This window comes from Hemiscyllium ocellatum, chromosome 17 (assembly GCF_020745735.1).
Source record: "Hemiscyllium ocellatum isolate sHemOce1 chromosome 17, sHemOce1.pat.X.cur, whole genome shotgun sequence".
Classification (NCBI taxonomy): domain Eukaryota; kingdom Metazoa; phylum Chordata; class Chondrichthyes; order Orectolobiformes; family Hemiscylliidae; genus Hemiscyllium; species Hemiscyllium ocellatum.
This window is the reverse complement of record NC_083417.1, coordinates 19,411,346-19,432,472: the sequence shown is the minus strand read 5'-3', so window position 1 is coordinate 19,432,472 and position 21,127 is coordinate 19,411,346. Positions and strand designations below refer to the sequence as shown.

Genomic DNA, 21,127 nt, shown 5'->3' with positions numbered 1-21,127 from the left:
GGTTAATTAAAATAACTACACCGGAACTTGGTAGGCAGACATATTCCAAATTGTGACCACTGTGCCCAATTAGTAACACAGATTTTTATTTGTTAGCCATACCTGTTATGATGTGGCTGTTAAAGTGGCTGTTTCACTTTAGATTTGGAAAAGGGGATTTGTACTGGACCTAATATTTCCCCTCATGGTCTCTGGCTTAGATTATAGGTGTGTAGCAGTGTATTAAGCTGTGTAAAAATAAAGTGATATGGTGATAATGATGATAAAACATCGGTGTACCTTTTCTTAAATAACTTAGAAATCACCTAAATCATTCATAAAATTAATTTTCCAGAATGGACCCCTGAACTAATGGCAGATGTTGCAGCATTGTATAGCACATGTACAGATGTTTTACCTGCTGATATTCCAGCATCTATAGAGGTGAGCAAAATTTCTATTAATTTCTTCCTACTGAAAAAAACGAGACAAAATAAATTAAAAGATGGAAGTGTATGATAGGACACTGGGGCAAGAGCAGGACCTGATCAGGTGTACCCTAGAACTCTGTGGGAAGCTAGAGAAGTGACTGCTGGGCCTCTAGCTGAGATATTTGCATCATCGATAGTCACAACTGAGGTGCCGGAAGACTGGAGATTGGCTAACGTGATACCACTGTTTAAGAAAGGTGGTAAGGACAAGCCAGGAAACTATATACCAGTGAGCCTGATGTCGGTGCTGGACAAGTTGTTGGAGGGAATCCTGAAGGACAGGATGTGCATGTATTTGGAAAGGCAAGGACTCATTAGGGACTCATTCCTGATGAAGGGCTCTGGCCCGAAACATCGAATTTCCTGTTCCTTGGATGCTGCCTGACCTGCTGTGCTTTAACCAGCAACACATTTTCAGCTCTGATCTCCAGCATCTGCAGACCTCACTTTTTACTCATTAGGGATAGTCAACATGGCTTTGTGCGTGGGAAATCATGTCTCACAAACCTGATTTGAGTTTTTTGAAGAACTAACAAAGAGGATTGATGAGAGCAGAGCGGTATATGTGATCTATATGGACTTCAGTAAAGCGTTCAACAAGGTTCCCCATGGGAGACTGGTTAGCAAGGTTAGATCTCACGGAATACAGGAAGAACTAGCCATTTGGATACAGAACTGGCTCAAAGGTAGAAATCAGAGGGACGTGGTGGATGGTTGTTTTTCAGACTGGAGGCCTGTGACCAGTGGAGTGCCACAAGGATCGGTGCTGGGCCCTCTACGTTTTGTCATTTACATAAATGATTTGGATGCGAGCATAAGAGGTACAGTTAATAAGTTTGCAGATGACACCAAAATTGGAGTTGTAGTGGACAGCGAAGAAGGATGCCTCAGATTACAACAAGATCTTGATCAGATGGGCCAATGGGCTGAGAAGTGGCAGATAGAGTTTAATTCAGATAAATGCGAGGTGCTGCATTTTGGGAAAACCAATCTTAGCAGGACTTATACACTTAATGGTAAGGTCCTAGGGAGTGTTGCTGAACAAAGAGACTTCGAAGTGCAGGTTCATAGCTCCTTGAAAGTTGAGTCACAGGTAGATAGGATAGTGGAGAAGGCATTTGGTATGCTTTCTTTTATTGGTCAGGGTATTGAGTACAGGAGTTGGGAGGTCATGTTGTGGCTGTACAGGACATTGGTTAGGCCACTGTTAGAATATTGTCTCCTTCCTATCAGAGAGATGTTGTGAAACTAGAAAGGGTTCAGAAAAGATTCACAAGGATGTTGCCAGGGTTGGAGGATTTGAGCTATGTTGAGGCTGAATAGGCTGGGGCTGTTTTCCCCGGGTTGTCAGAGGCTGAGGGGTGACTTTACAGAGGTTTACAAAATTATGAGGGGCATGGATAGGGTAAATAAACAAAGTCTTTTCCCTGGGGTTGGGGAGTCCAGAACTAGACAGGGTATAGGTTTAGGGTAAGAGGGGAAAGATATAAGAGACGTAAGGGGCAACTTTTTCATGCAGAGGGTGGTACGTGTGTGGAATGAGCTGCCAGAGGAAGTGGTGGAGGCTGTTACAATTGCAACATTTAAGAGGCATTTGGATGGGTATATGAATAGGAAGGGTTTGGAGGGATATTGGCCGGCTGCTAGCAGGTGGGACTAGATTGGGTTGGGATATCTGGTCGGCATGGACGGGTTGGACCGAAGGGTCTGTTTCTATGCTGTACATCTCTAAGACTCTATGACTCTAAGTGGAAGGTTTCGTTTGTGACAAATTGAAATAGAAACCATTGAAAAGTGGCAAATTGCTGTAGTTTCCAAAGGGAGGATGTGGTGGAGGGAATAGGAGTTAAAACTATTCTCAGAAGAAATCCCAAAGCCTCCTGTAAAGTTGTCAATTCATACGGATTTAGCAAAACCTATATCACGTGGTTCACTGTTTTGTGGAAGAATAGACAGTGTCCCTGCCTCCAAGCCAGAAGCTACAGCTTTAATTCCAATTCAGGGACAAGGAGAATGCATCATAATATCAGCAAATAGGTTGTGTAGTGAATTATTCTTACCCACACTGATGCAGCCAATAAGGGCAGAGTGATTCCTGGTCAACCATGTGATGGAAAGAAAGAATAGCCTCTCACATCACTATCCATTACTCCAGACTACAGCATACATATTTTCACAACCAATCAACTCCCTGAGTGAACTGTAATACGCCAACACAATATCTTCACAAGGAGCAGATCATAGCTCACAAATTTATTGGAACTCTTTGAGAATGTAATGAATTTGATGAATGTCCAATGGAAGCTCCAGGACAGAATAATATTGTGCTACTGTTTGGGAACAAAATTAAGGATGAGAAGACCAGTTTCAGGAAGTGCCCTAAAAACAGGAGATTCCACATGGAAGAGACATGGTGTCTTTAACAGGTAACTTAAACTCAATTTGTTGATTGGGCAAAAATATTAGGAAGGTATATGCTTCACCTAGGTGCTGAGCATCCCTAACCTGGTGCCCTTAAAGGGACAATTGAAGATTACTGACAAATGAAATCAAAGATATTTTATTTCCAGTTTCCTATAGATCAAAGGAGACACCTACTGCTCTTGCCCCTTCTCGATCTATGAAGTATTATGGACAGCTGCCTGTCAAGGTTTGCTCTCCTTTTGGTCACCACCCTGTACACTCCCAAGTCTAGGAACTTGTCTTGGCCAATTGACTTTGCTGTAGAAACAGCAGATGAAGGAGTGTTTTACTGTGAGCAGCTCTAACTATATATTCTGGGCTCTAAACCATGGTGATTTGATAGATGAATCATATGTCAAATTTATACTGAGAAATTTAATTAAAAAACTGCATCAAATATTGTAAAATTAAGCTATATCATTAAATTGTATGAGTGTGAGTAGGTCATTAAGCCCCTTGAGAAAATACTGCCTTTTAGTTAGATGAGGCTGACTCATATTATTTACCCTATCTTTGTTCCATTTCCTTAGACCCTCTTCCCAAACAAAAATCTATCAATTCAGAGTATTGTAAATACTCTTCCTCAGAATTGAATGGGCTGGATAATGATGGTCTTTTTATTATTTACAAAGATGGAGAGGGTGCAAGTGGAACTGTTGGTGAGTGTGCCAACAGCAACAGGCAAAGGGAATGCTAATGGTAATAGGGGAATGATATGGCTGAAGAATAGGTGTTAATGGTAGGTATCAACAGCAGAAAATAAATTAGCTCGGCTTAGAGTAAAAGATGGTAGCAGGAAGGGGTGTAATCAAAATGGAGGACTTATTAAAATACATGTTTAAGTAAATATCTGTTTCACTTGTTCCCCTATTTCTGCAACTGTCCATAACACTTCAAGTAGATGTGCACCTGAACTCTCATTCTCTTTGGCATCAACTGTATTTAATTTCTTGCCATCTAAAAAGTGACGTGCCTTTTTTGGGTCCAATATGGCTTACTTCCTCGTTGCTTATGTTGAACCTCATCTGTCACAGTTTTGTCCATTCACTTAGTTTAGCAATATCCCTTTGTAATTTTATGATATCGTCTACACTGACTACAATCTCGTCCAACTTTGTGTCATCTGCAAAGTTGGGTAAATCACTTACTTGCTATTACCCAAGTCATTAATAAATCATGCGAATGACTGAAGCCCTCACCCAGGTTCTGGTGGGATGCCTCTGGACACATCCTACCAATTTAAGTAATTGTCCATTATCATTACTTTCTGTCACCTGCCATTTCCTAGCCATGCCAGTAACGTGACCTTGATTCCATGGGCTTCTGCCTTAGTTAACAGTTTTTTATGTGTGACTTCATAAAATTCCTTTTGGGAAATCCATATCAACCACATTTCCCTATCCACTACCTTAGTCACCTCTTCAAAATATTCAGTGAGGTTTGTCAGGCCTGTCATGAATCCATGCTGTATCTCCCTGATTAACTGAAAAACTTTCAAGGTGTTCAGTTACGCTACCTTTGACAATAGATTCCAACACATATGTTAGGTTAACTGGTTTGTAATTCCTTGGTTTTTCTCGTTCGCCCTTCTTAAAAAGCGACTGACACGTGCAATTTTTCTAATCCAAAGGCATGACTCCTGTATCTAAGGAATTCTGAAAGTTTATACTTCATGCATGTATGATGTGCTCCCCTACTTTTATTAGCAACTTCAGATGGAAACAATCAGGTCCTGGAAATTTGTTACTCTTTAATTCCATTAGTTTCTCTCGACCGACATTTTACTTAGTTAATTTTATTCAGTTCCCATTCCCAATCCATTATTAATTTCCTGAGGAATTTGCAAGATATCCTACTTTTTTACTGTAAATATTGAGGCAAAGAAATGATTCAACATGTCTGCTACTTCTCCATAGTTACTGACAATATCCTGACTTTCAGTCTTTAGTGGGTCAACGTTGCTCCTGACCACTCTTTCCCTTTATGTAATTATAAGATTACTTCTTCTTGATTTTGACATTCCTGGCATGTTTGCCTTTATCATCTCTTTTAATAGCTCTGCTTTGTGACCTTTTGTTAGTCTTTGTACCTTTCTTATACAGCAGGATCTGTACAGTTTTTATGCATTTTTGTAAACCATTCTAGTTTTACGCTGCCCCTTATCTCTCTAGTTGTTCATGGCTGTTTTAATTTCTGTGAAGTGGAGCTTTTTTCCTCTCAGAATATAGTTTTAAATGTGAACTAAGTCTGAGCCAACTCAAAAAAGGGACACATCTTCTCTGTATTCTTCAGCTGCACAATGTTGTACCTTACAATGTTGTTTCCATGACAATACAATAACATAAAGACTGTAGGGAACTTGACATGTAATTTCCGCTCTGATTTTTTTTGAAGGTGTAATTATTACTGACCTCCTCAAGATCACAGGAAAGAAAGAGGTCCACTTTTTTAAAGCTTAATTTCCTTTCATCTGGTCCCCCCTGGTAGTACTGACAATGTTGTCATTTGAAACTATTCATTTTTTAAATTAAGGTATTAATATCAAAACATTAAAGGTTCAGGATTACACTGAATGTACTAAATGCAATATCCTGCTTTCCCTTTCAAGTTTTAAAAATTATTTGCTCAGCTTCAAACACTGAACATGAAGCCAGAATGAGGTAACTTTCCCATTCACTGGTAACGGGTAAGCTGGCAATATGGATTGCCTTGACAATATAAAATCAACATGATCTTCGTTTTCACTGCACAGGCAATGCTCTGTCAGTTAGCAGCAGAATGGAAAAGGGTAAAAATAACTCCCAGATTGTTTGTTTTTTGATAGATTCAGTTTTATTTATTTTCTTGTGTTTTGTTATAATACTCACTTTTAACTTTTACTTTAGGCGATCGCTGAGGCAATCCAAACTCAGGGCAAGCGTTCTGAATTTCTAAAACTGGATGCAGAGGTAAAGAACAGTGTGCAATACCAGATAACATGGGAATGTGATCATTAGTAAAGTGGGGCCATTAACAGTGTTATTAAGTCACACTTGCTTTGCAATACCTTCTCACTGACACTCAGTTTGGGTTCTGTCAATGTCACTTATTATAGCCATGGTTCCAACATGGACAAAAGAGCTAACTTCAAGTGATAATATGAAAGTAACATCAAGGCCAAATGTGGCATCAAGAAGCCTGAACAAAACTAGAGTCAATACAAAACAGAAGGAAGACTCTCTACTGGCTGGAATCACAAAGGAAGATGATTGTGGTTGTTAGCAGTCAATCATCTCTACAGGCATTCTACAAGGTTGTCATAGGTGAAACCATCCTCAGTTGTGTTGTCAATTACTTTGTCTCCATCCTCGGGTGGAAATGTTTGCTGATGATTGAACATTATTCACAACTCCCCAAATACTGAAGCAGTCTATAGCCAAATATAGCAACACCTGAACAATATTCAGCTTTAGGTTGACAAACAGCAATTGACCTTTGTGCTACAAAAGTGCCAGGCAGCAACCATACCCACCAGGAAGAATTTAAATATCACCCCTTGACATTCAATGGTATTAACATCACTGCATTCCACATGGTCAACACTTCACCTGACAAAGGAGATGTGCTCTGAGAGCCTGTGATTTCAAATAAACTTGTTGGACTATAAATTGGTGTCACGTGACTTCTGATCTTGTCCACCCCAGTCCAACACCGGCACCTCCACATAATCCTGACGGTTATCACTGATAAGTAACCGAACTATATCAGCCACATAAACACAGTGGCTCCAAGAGCAGGTCAGAGGCAAGGTATGCCACAGCGAATAACTTACTTCCTGATTCTCCAAAGCCTGTCCACCATCTACAAGGCAGAAGTCATGAGTGTGATGGAACGGTGCCCACTTGTCGGGATAAGGGCAGCTTCAACACTCAAGAAGCTTGACATCATTCAGGACAAAGCAACCTGATTGTTGGCATCAAATCCACAAACATTCTCTCCCTTTACCACTGATGCTCAGCATCAGCAGTGTATACCATCTACAAGACACACTGCAGAAAATCTCCAAGGCTCTTTAGGCAGGAGTTCCTGAGACAGAAGAACAAAAGCAGCAGATACATGGAACACCTACAAGATCCCCACCGAGCCACTCACCATCCTGACTTGGAATTGTATCATTGTTCCATCAGTATCATTGGGTCAAAATCCTACAGTTCCTTCCCTAACAGCATTGTGGGTCTACCTACAGCACAGAGACTGCAGCAGTTCAAGAAGGCAGCTCACCACCACCTTTTCAAGGACAACACAGGATACGCAGTAAATGCTGGCCTAGCCAGTGAGGCCACATCCCAAGAAAGAATAAACAAAAGTAATAACAGTAAGAATTGAATTTTAGATACTTCAATTTAGAGCCATAAAGGCTGCTTGAAAAAATTAAATTGATTGTAGAATGGGCAGATGTGTAATATATAACATTGAGAATATGTGATGGGCGAAGTATATAAAAAGATGATGTATATGACAGGTGGGGTACAGAACAAATACATAATGAGGTTTAGAACAGATGCAGAATAACAGTTAGGATGCATAACAGGCAACATGGAAATCACAGGCTGTGTTGATAACAGGAGGGATATAGAGCTTGAGCCTGAACTTTAGTCCTGGAAAAGTGGAAAAAGTGCAAAGGACCCCTTTTGCTTTTCCTGGTGCAGTCACATACCATATCTGATATGAAAAAATACCCTCCACAAAAGGAGATGAGTGCCATTCCCAAGGATAATCATAAAAGGCTTTTTAATGCAATTCGGACATTCTCAAGATTATTGCCAAGGATATAGCAGCTGAAGTAACAGCTCTTAAAGGGACCATTGTAAATGACTGAGATATTAGATAACTGTATTTTTCCAATTTCACTTTTGGATCAGGAAGACCACAAATGCTGTCTGCAGCCCCTCAAAAGATTCTGCTACAAGGCAATCTGTTTCCATACTTCCCCAGGCTCTGTCAGTCCTTATCTTCCCAAAATAACTGCAGAGAGGCTGGCATCCTGTCACTAACTTACTGTTTGTTTACATGTGAACAGGACATAGGCTCTGACCATCCAGCTCAGAGTCAGTCCCTCGAATGAGGAGACTCTCTGAGTCTCCTGTTTATATCTGTCAGCCAGGGCTCAGTGATTGGCCCAGGCTAACAACCCCAATCAGGGATCTCATATCCAATGAGCTCCTTCTGGCCCTCATTCCAGACACTTTCTGAACCTATTGCTTCTGTATTGCCTTCACAGAGGAGCCAGTAGATCCAACCTTACTCCCCATTTGTGAATATACTGAGCCTGCCACTAAAAATTGCATTGTCCTTGTACCCTTGATCACATTAAAGGGCATACAGGCTCTTTTTACAGCCCAGGAATCTGTCATAGAGTCATAGAGATATACAGCACACAAACAGAACCTTCGGTCCAACTCATCCATGCCGAACAGATTTCCCAAACTAATCTAGTCCCCCCAGCCAGCATCCAGCCCATATCCCTCCAAACCCTTCCTATTCATATACCAATCCAGATGCCTTTTAAATGCTGCAATTGTACCAGCCTCCACCACTTCCTCTCACAGCTCATTCATACATATACCAGCTTTGGTGTGAAAAGGTTGCCCCTTAGGCTTCTTCTATATCTTTTCCTTCTCACCCTAAACCTATGCCCTCTGGTTCTGGACTCCCCAACCCTAGGTAAAAGACTTTGTCTATTTATCCTATTCATGCCCCTCATGATTTTATAAACCTCTATAAGGTCACCCCTCAGCCTCCAACACTTCAGGGAAAACAGCCCCAGCCTATTCAGCCTCTCCCTATAGCTCAATTCCTCCAACCCTGGCAACATCCTTGTAAATCTTTTCTGAATGCTTTTAAGTTTCACAACATCCTTCTGATAAGAAGGAGACCAGAATTGCGTGCAATATTCCAACAGTGGCCTAACCAACATCCTGCACGGCCACAACATGATCTCCCATCTGGCCAATAAATGAAAGCATACTAACTGCCTTCTTCACTATCCTATCTACCTGTGACTCTACTTTCAAGGAGCTATGAACCTGTAGCTTGTTCAGCAACACTCCCTAGGACCTTACCATTAAGTGTATAAGTCCTGCTAAGATTTCCTTTCCCAAAATGCATCACTTCGCATTTATCTAAATTAAACTCCATCTTACACATCTCAACCCATTGGCCCATCTGATCAAGATCTTGCTGTAATCTGAGGTGACCTTGTTCACTGTCCTGTACACCTCCAAGTAGCAAGTCAGGAGAGGAGGGAAAAGCACGAATTCACTCAAGCGTATGTCCTGTCAAATCATGATGTTAAATATTGATAGGCGTCTAGATAAACAAAGGAGACCCTAGCCACTATGTCGATACCACACATTTCCTTTAAGTGGCAATGAAAAACTCTTGGATTAAACATGGAGAACAAAATAAAACTTACATTGAGCTGGAATGGCGTAAAACTTCATTTCTAAGATTGTAATAGTTGCGTACAGTCAGTCAATAATATCTTCAATAAATTTGTCAGGTTTTAAGGGCAATAAACCTATCTGCTCATGTTGTCCATCAAAGTAGATCTCCAAAGATGTATTCTTTTCTCATTCATGATATCATAAATTAGGAATTCAACATGCAGGGCATCCTACATTATACTTTAAATGATTATTTAGTGAGACTGGAAGGTGTTAAGTTGTGCTGCAGTTTTGAGAATTCTGTTTGTTTTTTCTAAAAAGCAACTTTAGCCAAAATGTAATTCTGTCCTTTCACCCCAGCTCCATGTGACTGCATTTGGAGACGATTAATAGAATGCTTGCCAGAAATGCAACTAATCATTTAAAACATTAACTACTTTGAAAGAATGTGGGTCAAATTGTTTTAACTTCTCTCTAACTAGACTGCAGTATCTTGGCTGCTGTCTCAGGAAAGTGGAGATGCTGGTTGGAAATTCCAAAACTTCCTAAAGAAACATGGCTTTCGCTGCCTCAGGGAGGTAAGCCCGTAGTACTGACCAGATGGTGTAAATGTCTTGATGTAAGTACTGGACATAAGATTGTTCACAAAAATAGTATGTTAACAAAAATAACCAAAAAGTTAACAAATAGCTTTCAGAAAATGTTGAAAGTATTCTGCAGGTCTGTCGTAATCTGTAGAGAGAGAAACAGAGTTAACATTTCGAGTCAGTGACCTTTCATCTGAACCAGATTCAGATGTTCTAATGAAAGGACACAGACCGAAATACTGGGCTGGATTTGACGTACTCCCACTGGTTGTGTTCTTGATGGGGAGATACGTATTAAAAGGTGGGTGTCTGTCCCACCACCTTCACATCCACCCCTGATCTCACCCCCATAATCTGGAGCATTGGTGGTGCACTAAATGGAAACTTGTTAAGAACTCGAGAAGACCCCAATATTATTCTGCCCATGCCATTATAAAGTTGGATGGGCAGGAGCTCTTTTTTTAAACAAGCTTTTAAAAAACAGGAAGGGAGGGAAGGATATTATTGTCAGAATGTTCCTTCTGTGTGTTGGAGGCATTTGCTCAGGAATAGTACCTTACTACTTTTCCATGCATACGTTAATATCCACCCCCATTCCCAGCAGTTCCTCCACCAGGGGGACAATACCTCACAGCTCCCAACTTGCCTGGAACCTGGGCTCCACTCGGTCATGTTTTCTCAGACTCATTGCAGTTCCAAGTGCTTACTATGAAAGTCTGGTGCTGGTGGGCTGCTGAAGATACTGTCAGTTCCAAAGATGGAGCCTCTCCACTGAGGGGGCAAAGATGTCCTTTTTACACCAAATTTAGGCCAGCCACAGTGCATTATAGCTGAAGGATAAGCTCCTTCCACACCTATCAATCGACTGTTGACTTTCTTCCTGACCCCCACTTCCCACTCCAACCTTTTTCGCTAGTACCAGCTCTGTCTTTGACTTTATCTTCTTTTAAAAATGGTGCCAGACCTGCTGCTGATTATTTCCAGCATTTGATGTTTTTATCTCACACATTGTGCAACACTTTGATTTTGTAGAATTCTGTCTTGTGTCCAATTTGTATCATTTTTGTTTTTAAAAACTGCATGATTTCCACACCACAAACTTTAGACTGCCACAAATGTAAATTTTACTGGCTGTGAGGAAGCTTGTGGAGAGCATTAACATCGGCATTGACTCATTGGAATGTAAGATCCCGTTCTGTCCTGTAAATTCAGTATAATTCTGTATTAAATGACTCAGTGGGTTACTTGCTGGATGAAAGTTTGCAGATCACACAGACAGCAACAGTGAAGGTGAGGCTGCTAACCTTCATTTGTCAAGATTGGAACTTGGCAAAGTCCGATTCTACAGTTTCTCGTATGTGTTATGAACATTATTTGTTCTTGCTGTCTTGTGCTTCTTGTACTGTAATACAGTGCTACACATTTTGGTTGCTTCACAAGGGATAGGTGAACTGCCAGAGTTATTCATAATGCCATTGTCAGCTCACCCAGCAGAGAGGAATACTGGATGTTACATGGCATCGACTGCAAATGCCATCTACAATAGTTAAAACCCACCAAAGGTGAATCATAGAATCCCTACAGTATGGCAGTGTGCCATTCTGCCCACACTAACCCTTTGGGGAGCATTCTACACAAACCCACCTCTGTAACCCTGCATTTCCCATGGCTAATCCACCTAATCTGCACATATTTGCACTGTGGGAGGAAACCAACACAGACACAGGCAGAATGTGCAAACTCCATGCAGAGAGTCACTCAAGGCTGGAATCCAACCCAGGTCCCTGGTACTGAGAATCTGCAATGCTAACCACTGAGCCACCCTTCGATGAAATGAATGCAATGGGTAAAATGAAATGGGTTAAAAAAAAACCCTCTACAAGTTAGATAAAGAACAAATTATACAAATTATGTCATTGCATTTTGAAAATGTCGTCAGAATCATTTAATGACGTGGCAATCTATGCTGTCTTAATTGAGTTACAGCTGATATTGAACTAATCAAATGTAAGTGGGAATTTCAGATCCCAGATTTGATTAAATATTTTTTTAAAAACTCATTCAAGTTATGAATTGTAATAGTTGCATCTAAACCATTATCTCATCTGGCATCCGTGATTCAGATATGGATTTCCATTGGCAAAATAATGACACAGAAAATTACAGTGCAGAAATAGGCTGGTCAACTGGACAGAGCAATGCCAGTCTGCAGCCCCTACAGGGCTTCCCCCTGTCTTTATAAAATCTTACCTTCTCTCAATATCCTTTCCTACTTATGGATTTATCTAATGTCTTCTCATAAGTGCATCTGCATGGATGATCTCAGTCACTCCTTGTGGCGGCAGATTCCACATGGTAATCGCTCTCAGTTCATTATCTTTCAAAAGGTCATGATGATAAGCCTGAAATATGTTCATTGATGATTATAGTCTGCCTTTCTTTGACAGGCTGAATTCCATGAAAAATCATGGATGAGTCATCCAGTAAAGCTACTGCCAGCAATCCAGAGAGCTTTGCAGAGCGGAAAAGTGGTTGTTGATAAAGTTGTACTGTCTTCGGAGGAAGCTATTGCTTCCATAAATTCATCAGTCTCATGGATTAGAAAGTACGTGCAATTGGTATATGATTGGAACATGATAGCTTTTGATGGTAGACCTTAATGATTAACTTTTGTGGTGTGGTACACCATAAAACCAAGCTTTTGGTCAGTAGCCCTGTTATTTCTTCTGTGAATCAGATTTTGGCTTTTATGTTAATGATCTAATCATCAATTTCTCAACAGTAATTGATTAACACTGTGGGGTTAGTATATTTAAAGTAGTAAAGCAAGTCATAAGTTATGAAGCAGATGTTCCAACAAACTGCCTGATTTCAATGTGTGTAGTTTTCAAACTCACAGCAGAATAGCCTGCAGGCTGAGTTGCAATATTGTATACAACCAGCGCATAGACAGTTTATAAGTGAATTCTGTTAAAGGCAGGTTTTACACACAACTTTTCTACCACCACAGAAATTTATAGCACAGAAGGAGTCCACAGTCAGTTCATCATGTCTGTGCTGACTGAGAAAAGCATGATTCAGTCTAAACCACAGCCCAGCTTTTGCTTCTAGTGGATATCCAATCATTTTTTTTCAAATATATTGAGGTCTGTAGCATCATTTGAAGTAGTGAAGTCTAGATCCCACGACCCCTTCAGTGAAAACATTTTCCCACAACTTCTCCCCACTCCATTGACTAGTTACTTGAAATCTATGCGTCTGCTTACTGAGCTTTTCATCTAAGGGAAACAAATCTTTCCTATCCTCTGCATTTAGGCTCCTCATAACGTTATTGTGCAATGACATTTCCCCTCAGCTTGCTGTGTGTTGTGGAAATTAAATTGATTTCAGTTATTAGCAAGAACAATCAAAAAGAGCTTTATTCATTTTTTTAACCTCCTGTATTGCAGAGGGGCAACCTGCATTTGAAAAACAATGCCTTGTGCAAGGGCCCTGAGCATAAATCATATACTTGTTTTATACTGTTTCTTATCACGCTCTGAAGAACAAAGGCTGTGAAGATTTGAGTTGTTATTCGTTTCATTGCCTTGTTGTGGACGTACTGTTCGTATATTTTTCTCTTGTTGAATGTTTGCAAAGTTCCGCAGAGACCAGCTGTCCCTCCACTTCAGACTTCAGCTAAGTGTCAGAAAGTTTAGTAAAGCATTGTCTTTCAGATTTCAGAGTAAATGTTAATTTTGCTAATTTTCCATTACACTGTGTTACAAAGAAAACAAATCCTCTTACCTATCCAATCTTACCTCATAACAAAAACCTTCCAGTCCAGACAAATTCCGTTGTACGCTTTGTGTGTGATGATTCTGAACAGTAAATGTAATGAAATTGTTCAAAATTGGGGGGGTAATTGTACAGAATAATCATTATTTTACTATTCTGATGTTGTATGAAAATCACGATATAAATACAAATCTTTGTTGTAGGTATGTTGTGCGCTTGATCCTACCTGAGGCAAGAAAAGCTATTTCTGACAGAGAATTGTTTAAAGCAGAGGCAATAAGAATGAATGATGTTTTTAAGGCTGCTTATTGGAAACTAGCTAAACTGATGGTTCTGGAGGTGAGTATCCATTGTCATTTATTCATTGACACTACAGAACTGTGCACTCAGTTAAATTAGAATGATTTCCATATCATATTCATGTTGATTGTGAGCTTTGGATAAGAAGACATTGTCACACTTGGATCCATTAAATCCTGGTCAGATCAATACATAGCAATTGAATCACTGAATCTCATGCCAAATATATTAATTGAAGTATGAAATTGCATCCTGATTTGTACTGTAGCACAGCCAATTAGTGATACAAAATATTCTCTCACTGTTTGAAACCAATAATTTCTATCTCAGCTATAGCACAGGGTGGGTACAGGTGAAAGTCAGACCACTGAACACAGGAACAGAAATCCGAGAATGAATTCATCTTCTTGCTTATCCTGTCACTGATTTGAAGAGTGCAATTTGGCCATCACTGGACACAAGCCCATATATGGAAAGGGCCAACAAAGGGAATAAAATAAAACCTGGCAAAACAACAGAAAATGTGATGGATTGAGAATTTCATGTCAATTGAAATTACAGTGAAAATGCATCAGGTAGATTTTGATTTTGGGAGTGAGCTAAAGAAACGGGCTGATCTGTTTGTCACAAACACTTGCTGTGAGGGTTGAACATTTTTCATCTAAGGACCTCAGTTGGGCTTTACTATAGTGTTAATTCTTGTAATATGAACACTGAGACTGGCCTCTTATTGAGAACAAGTATCAGAAGATTTATTTAGACAGTAAATAAATACATTACAGCTTTATCGCAGACATTGCTACAGCCTAGGCTGTATCATTTAATAGTGTGTTTGATTGACTGGCTGTCTTGATAGATGAGGTACGGCAGTAGCTATTCCAGGTGGAGTTGATACCTTTATACAGGAATATCACATAGCATGACATCACACTATTTACATCACTTTCCTCCCTTAAAGATATATTCTTGCATGGTCAAATACACATGAAATATATAAACAGTAGCTATGTACTGTTGGGAATTCTTGTAGCTCCCTAAACTGCAAGTTATGCCTTAAATGGGGGAGGGTGGAGTTAGTGAGGAGTATGTCATTTGGCCAGTGACAGAGTAGAAGCTGTTTGATGAACTAGAAGACATACTCATGCTGCTGTTGGGCTCCATAGAAATTCTTGAACAAACTGACCTGTGTTTTTTCTGGACAAGTTCCTTTAAATCATATTGGTGAGGCTACTGCAATGTGCAGAGCATGTGCAACAGATAATCTGCCTGTTTGGAGCTCCAAGATTACATTTAGGTCCTCTGTACATGGTAGGGCCTTGATTAATATGTAACTGAAACAGGCAAGTGCACTGTTGTGATGCCAGGGAAAATGGTGAGTGGTGTACCAGGAAGGGCCATTACGTACCACACCATCACTGTTGTACTGTTAATCCTCTATGACTGCCAGTTAAACACCTGGTAAGCCAGTCCTATTTGACCAGTTGAATACAATAGAAATATAAGTGAAAATTTGAATAACATAAGCAGGAGGTAAAGCATACCATCGGTGATCGTGTAGGGAGGTCTGTGGTGCACTAAGTAGTATGTCCCTACCTCTGAGTCAAACGTTCAGAGTGCTCAGTTTTGTGTCCCACCCCAGACTTGATGGCTATGGAAGGTGCCTGTGATAACATGGCCAACAGGTTGGTTATCACCTTCTGGTAGGCCTATGGTAGGCAGGAAAAGTGAGAGAATTTCCTGGTCAAGTCACAATCATGGAGTAACTGCAGCGTAACAGCTTCCCACCGTTCATAGACTTCAGATGTAGGTTCCTAGACTCCATGCCTGCCCTATCATTGAGGGACAACTAAACAGAAAGTGATTCCTACTCATTAGTGATTCTTGTTGGCACTTCAAAAACAATTAATTAGTTGTGAAATCCTATGTGTCATCTTTGATGTGCTCAGAATCCTGATATAATTTTTAACATACCAGTGGCAGATGTGTGTTGCCATATGCACTCTGCCTATTCATTCCAGGCATGGAGTATCAGACTCTTTTAAAGGGACACTTCATACGGCTCAGGAGACAACCAAGGAAATTATTTGTCTGATATTGCAGTCTAGCATCTGTCCCTAAATAGATGCAGTGTCTCATGTTTTTCTAACAGAAGTTCTTTTTAATTTTTTTAACAACATCGGTGCAGAGATTGAAAAATGATCTTGCTGAGAGAGCAACAAACTGTGTTGGTTAGATGGGGTAAAAATCATGTGCTTTAACAAGTAGAAGAATCAAGCCCCTGATCAGCACCACTTCCAGCATCAATAACATACAACTCAATGGAGAATGCACAATGTGACTGGTGAGCCAGTGTATGACTGAAGGAACAAGTATTTTTAACTGTGAAAAGATTGGTCAACAGCATCGACCAATTTGTACTCATGAAAAATGTTACTTCATTTGCCCATGTAAGGCAAGAAACTTGTGAAAGAAAACAGACCAGTGACCAACAATGTATTAGTGAAGAGTTTTATTATTTACTGGAAAGATAAACTTCAAACAAAAGTTTTAAAAAACAAAAAAAAATGCGAGAAAACATCAGCAGTACCTAAAGAGCGATGAGACTAAACAGGTGGAACTTCATGCTTTCTTTTGAGGCCAGTTAGGAGACTAAGGGTTGGGATTTATTTAATCAAAGAAAGCTTCATTTGCCCCAGTGTACACAGGAATATGGAGGATTTAACCATTTTTTATTATTTCAGGGTTACTTACCAGATGAGGACTTGCTGTTCTTCCTAACTCATTCAGAAATTGGACAAGTTCTTCAGCTGAAATCAACAAACATCATCTCAAAGTATGTAGCTGCCTTATTTCGGAAGTTAGTTAAAATGTTGTGGCATAAATTTAGCTGGATTTGTTACTTGTTCTGATGTTCATCTTTAAACATAGTTCTAGTTCTGAAAAAGAAAGCCAGTCAGTGCTCTATTTATAGTGAACTGATACAGACATTATCACCTCGATGCAGAGCCCAGCGACGGAGAAGGTTACTGGAAAGGCAAATGGGTCTGCAATTTAAAGAAATGAACATTGGTAAACCTGTGCCAATTGACCAATATCAGGGTGAGGAAACTGGAAGAAAAATAACTCTGAGAGGTACATATTTTAATATTGATGTGAATAAAATATTATTAAGGTCTGAAACTGAATGTCTTACTTATCAGTTTTGGTGCAATGTTTGTTGCTAAATATTAATATTTAACACTTTGGTCACATAGCTTATTTCTTTAGTCATTTGTTTAAGCATTGGGTAGAAGGTGAAGGGGCCACTAACTGGATGTGGTGATTTTGGTCTCTAATGTGCATTCCTGTTGTGTGTATCTGTCATAGAGTTACAACACAGAAAAAGGCCCTTCAACCCATTGACTCTGTGCCAGTCAAAAACAACCACCTAACCATTGTAAATTCATTTTCCAGCACTTCATCTATAGTCTTGTTTGCTTTGGTATTACAAGTATACTTCCAAATATTTAAATGTTATGAAGGTCTCTGCATCTACCACAATTACAGACAGTGAATTCCAGATTCCTGCCATTCTCTGGGTGTAAATATCTTTCCTCACATCCCCTTAAGCCTCATGCCCCTTAAATTAAATCTAAGACCCCTGGTCATTAATCCCTCCATCAAGGGAAAAGATTATTTGTGTCTACCCTATTTATGTCCCTCATAATTTTATATGTTTCTGGAATAGCAATGCATAAATATTGCACCGTGATCTATTTGTTTGTTACTTTCTGAAACAAAAGCAGCATTTTTTTCAATAATCAGGCAGTCTCTTTTATTTTAACTTGAGTTTTCACTATATTCTTAAGCCCACAGACTTCACTGCAAATACTATCAGTGTTATCAATACACGCACATGGCTATACAGAGGAACCTTGATTATTCTGCATTCGATTATCCGATTTATTAGATGATCCGGCAAGATCACAAAGTTCCAATACTTGGCTAAACAATGTTATCTGGCATTCAATTATCCAGAATTAGATGAACCGAGTGAAATACTCCCCACTCAGGTCCTTCGGATAATTGAGATTCCTCTGTATACGGAAACTAATTATCTGTAGTGAGCAGTGTCGAATTTCTACAATCATATTAAACATAAGATTTGGTAACCCAGTCAGAAAATGGAACTCAACCAATCTTTCATTATTTTAATCTATAGCCAGTTGGTTGCACAGCCTTTAAGGGCATCCTTAACTGCCATAATACTTACATGCTTAAATCCTCCTCTGAATTACCACATATTTTGATAAAAATCACACAACACCAGCTTATAGTCCAACAGGTTTAATTGTAAGCACACTAGCTTTCGGAGCGACACTCCTTCATCGGGTGATAATCCTAACACAGAATTTATAGCAAAAATTTACAGTGATATAACTGAAATTATACATTGAAAAATTGATTGTCTGTTAAGCCTTTCATCTGTTAGAATACATTGATAGTTTCACTCCTTTCATGTGTAAATCACAAAACCTTTATTTAAAAAGTTGCATTCTCGGGTTAGCTGTTAACAATGGTGATAGCTAGACAATATGTTCAACAATTAAACCTGTTGGACTATAACCTGGTGTTGTGTGATTTTTAACTTTGTACACCCCAGTCCAACACTGGCATCTCCAAATCATCACATATTTTGAGGCTGACTTAGTACATAAGATGTGAGTTCATAAACTACAACACTAAACCACTGCCAAAAGACTGCACCACAATGAACTAACCTTTCTGGCGCCTGTGGGGAAAACAACATTAATAATTTTCAGACCTATAAGAAGTGTAATGTTAATAATTGGTATCAAGGGGTAAAACTAACCCCCCCCTTTCTCATTTTCTTCTACTTGTATCCCATGTCATTAAAGCCACTGTTCAAATGCCGATATAAGCTGCAGAAATCTCAAACCTGAAAAGGCCGTTCTTTGACCGGCTACAAAAAATGTAGTGTTACTTTCCTTTGACACTTTAAAGGTTTGTTCAGATGTTTTGTTGTTACTCTTACTCAGCTTTATTGTGCTGCTTTGCATTGAGGTCCTTGATTATACATTAGGGATCACTCATCTTATGCAATATGCTGGATTGGTGGCTCTTGAAGGAAGGGTCTTTGAAGGCATCTCTCCCTGACATACACATAAGCCACTTACTAGGATCTCCAGCCTAGATCTTTCTTTAACTTTGAGGCTGAACTTCTCCCCTTCCCTCAATGGCATTGGAGAAATGTTGATTGTTGACTGAAGGTCTGAAGCTCATTTCTCCTGAGTGAACCTGTTTGTGTGCTCCAGCTTAGATTGCCACTTGTCATTGTCACATCAGGTTTGCACATTACTCAGATAGCTGCTCAATACTGCACCATTTATACCCTTCTTAATACAACTAAAGTCAAAAATCACATGACACTATATAACACGGTGTTAAGTGATTTTTGACTTTGTCCACCCCAGTCCAACTCCGGCACCTCAACATCAATTCAACATAGAGAGAGAGAGACAGAGCTACCCAATTATCAAACTTTCAAAGTTAAATAGTACAGGCAAGCACCTCCCTTATGTAAATGACAGAGATCTTTGAGATGGGATCTGGCTACACTAATGAGCAGAAGTCCCACTCTGCCACACTTCCATTGATCAGGGGAATCTCTCTCCAGGTCTTTTCTAATCCAAGGAATTAATTTTGGTGAAGTATCTTGTAGCTGTTTCTGTCTAAGTAGGAAAATCAAAGGATATAAAAGACAGATGTGTCCTTTGTTACAGGTATGACAGTAAGCCAGGGGACTGTGAAGGGAACAGCACGTGTTGTGAAAGCCATTCTGGATGCTGAGTGCATCCAACAGGGGGATATTTTAATTGTGGCAAGTACAGACATTGGATGGAGCCCATACTTCCCTCTACTCAGGGGACTGGTCACTGAGATCGGAGGATTGCTTTCACATGGTGAGCAGTATTAAGAAATTTTGTTTTCACAGTGACAGGCCCAAAAACCATCGATTTATGAAGAACATTTGCTAAATTAATGAAACAAAGTGAAAAAGAAAAAGAGTTTAAGAAACTTCTGATTTGCACTTGTAATATGATCATAATTAAACTTTATCCTTCTTATAATATCGCATTCATTACTTTCCTGTTAGCAGCTGAATTGTTTTGTTGTAACTACACAGTTGTTACATATTATTAATCTGATCACTTAACCCTTATATGATTTTTGTGGTGTATGTTACACTGCACTTGATGTTTTATGGCACAGTTGGTAAGGTCCCTACCTCAGAGCCAGAAGCTCTGGGTTTGAGCCCTTTTTACTGACTTGATGATGATGCAAAGTATATTCACAATACAACAAAACAAATTGATTATTATCTTGTAATTCCTTCCAAAATGCCTGTGACAGCGTTACTAGCACCTATGGATCTGCTTTTATGGGGTTTGGCATCTTTCAAATTATTTCTAACCTCTAGCTTGAAGTTGCTAACCTGTTCCAGAAAATACAATCTGTGGAAGCAGACATAAATGTGTGTTTTGGTTAGCTCATGCACCTTTTAAGTACTTGAAACCTTCTAAAACTATGTTATGTTGTAATTAAGCCCTTGGGTTCAATCATATTTCTTGAATAAAATATCATTATTGGTGATGTAAGCTATAATTTATTCTCAGAGGTAGGCGTCAGTGGAAGTAAGAGAAACTGAGAACTGCAGATGCTGGAGATCAGGGGCGAGAGCATGGTGCTGGAAAAGCACAGCCGATCAGACAGCATCCGAGGAGCAGGAATGAGCCCTGAGCCCTGATAAGCCCTTCATCATTCCTGATGAAGAGCTTATGCCCAAAATGTTGATTCTCCTGATCAACGGAAATAAGTCTATCCAAAGATAAATAGGAACCTTTCAGTCAATTTTAATAGGTTCTATCAGTTGTAACAGTAAAAACTAATATTTTGTAGTGAATCCATTCAAAATAAATTTAAACTTTATTCTCCTGATCCAACAGAAAAAAAGAAATATGCTGAATTAAATAAATCAAATTTGGAGATTACAAATAGGAACATTTCTTTTGAATAATGATATTGCTTCCAGGGCAGCACATGT

General features: G+C 39.5%; 1 protein-coding gene across 3 annotated transcripts in view; it reads left to right on the top strand.

Annotated features, from left to right (window-relative positions):
* LOC132823883 (uncharacterized phosphotransferase YvkC-like) overlaps positions 1-21,127 on the top strand; it is a 165,886-nt gene that overhangs the window by 136,507 nt on the left and 8,252 nt on the right. For 2 of the 3 annotated variants that reach the window (XM_060837975.1, XM_060837976.1), the window contains 8 exons: positions 335-423; positions 5,819-5,881; positions 9,841-9,936; positions 12,393-12,550; positions 13,926-14,061; positions 16,764-16,855; positions 17,027-17,154; positions 19,806-19,985. In XM_060837975.1, coding sequence (XP_060693958.1) covers positions 335-423; positions 5,819-5,881; positions 9,841-9,936; positions 12,393-12,550; positions 13,926-14,061; positions 16,764-16,855; positions 17,027-17,154; positions 19,806-19,985 — 942 coding nt within the window. Of the gene's footprint in view, positions 1-334; positions 424-5,818; positions 5,882-9,840; positions 9,978-12,392; positions 12,551-13,925; positions 14,062-16,763; positions 16,856-17,026; positions 17,155-19,805; positions 19,986-21,127 lie in introns of those variants that run through there. The other variant, XM_060837977.1, reaches the window with a different exon arrangement.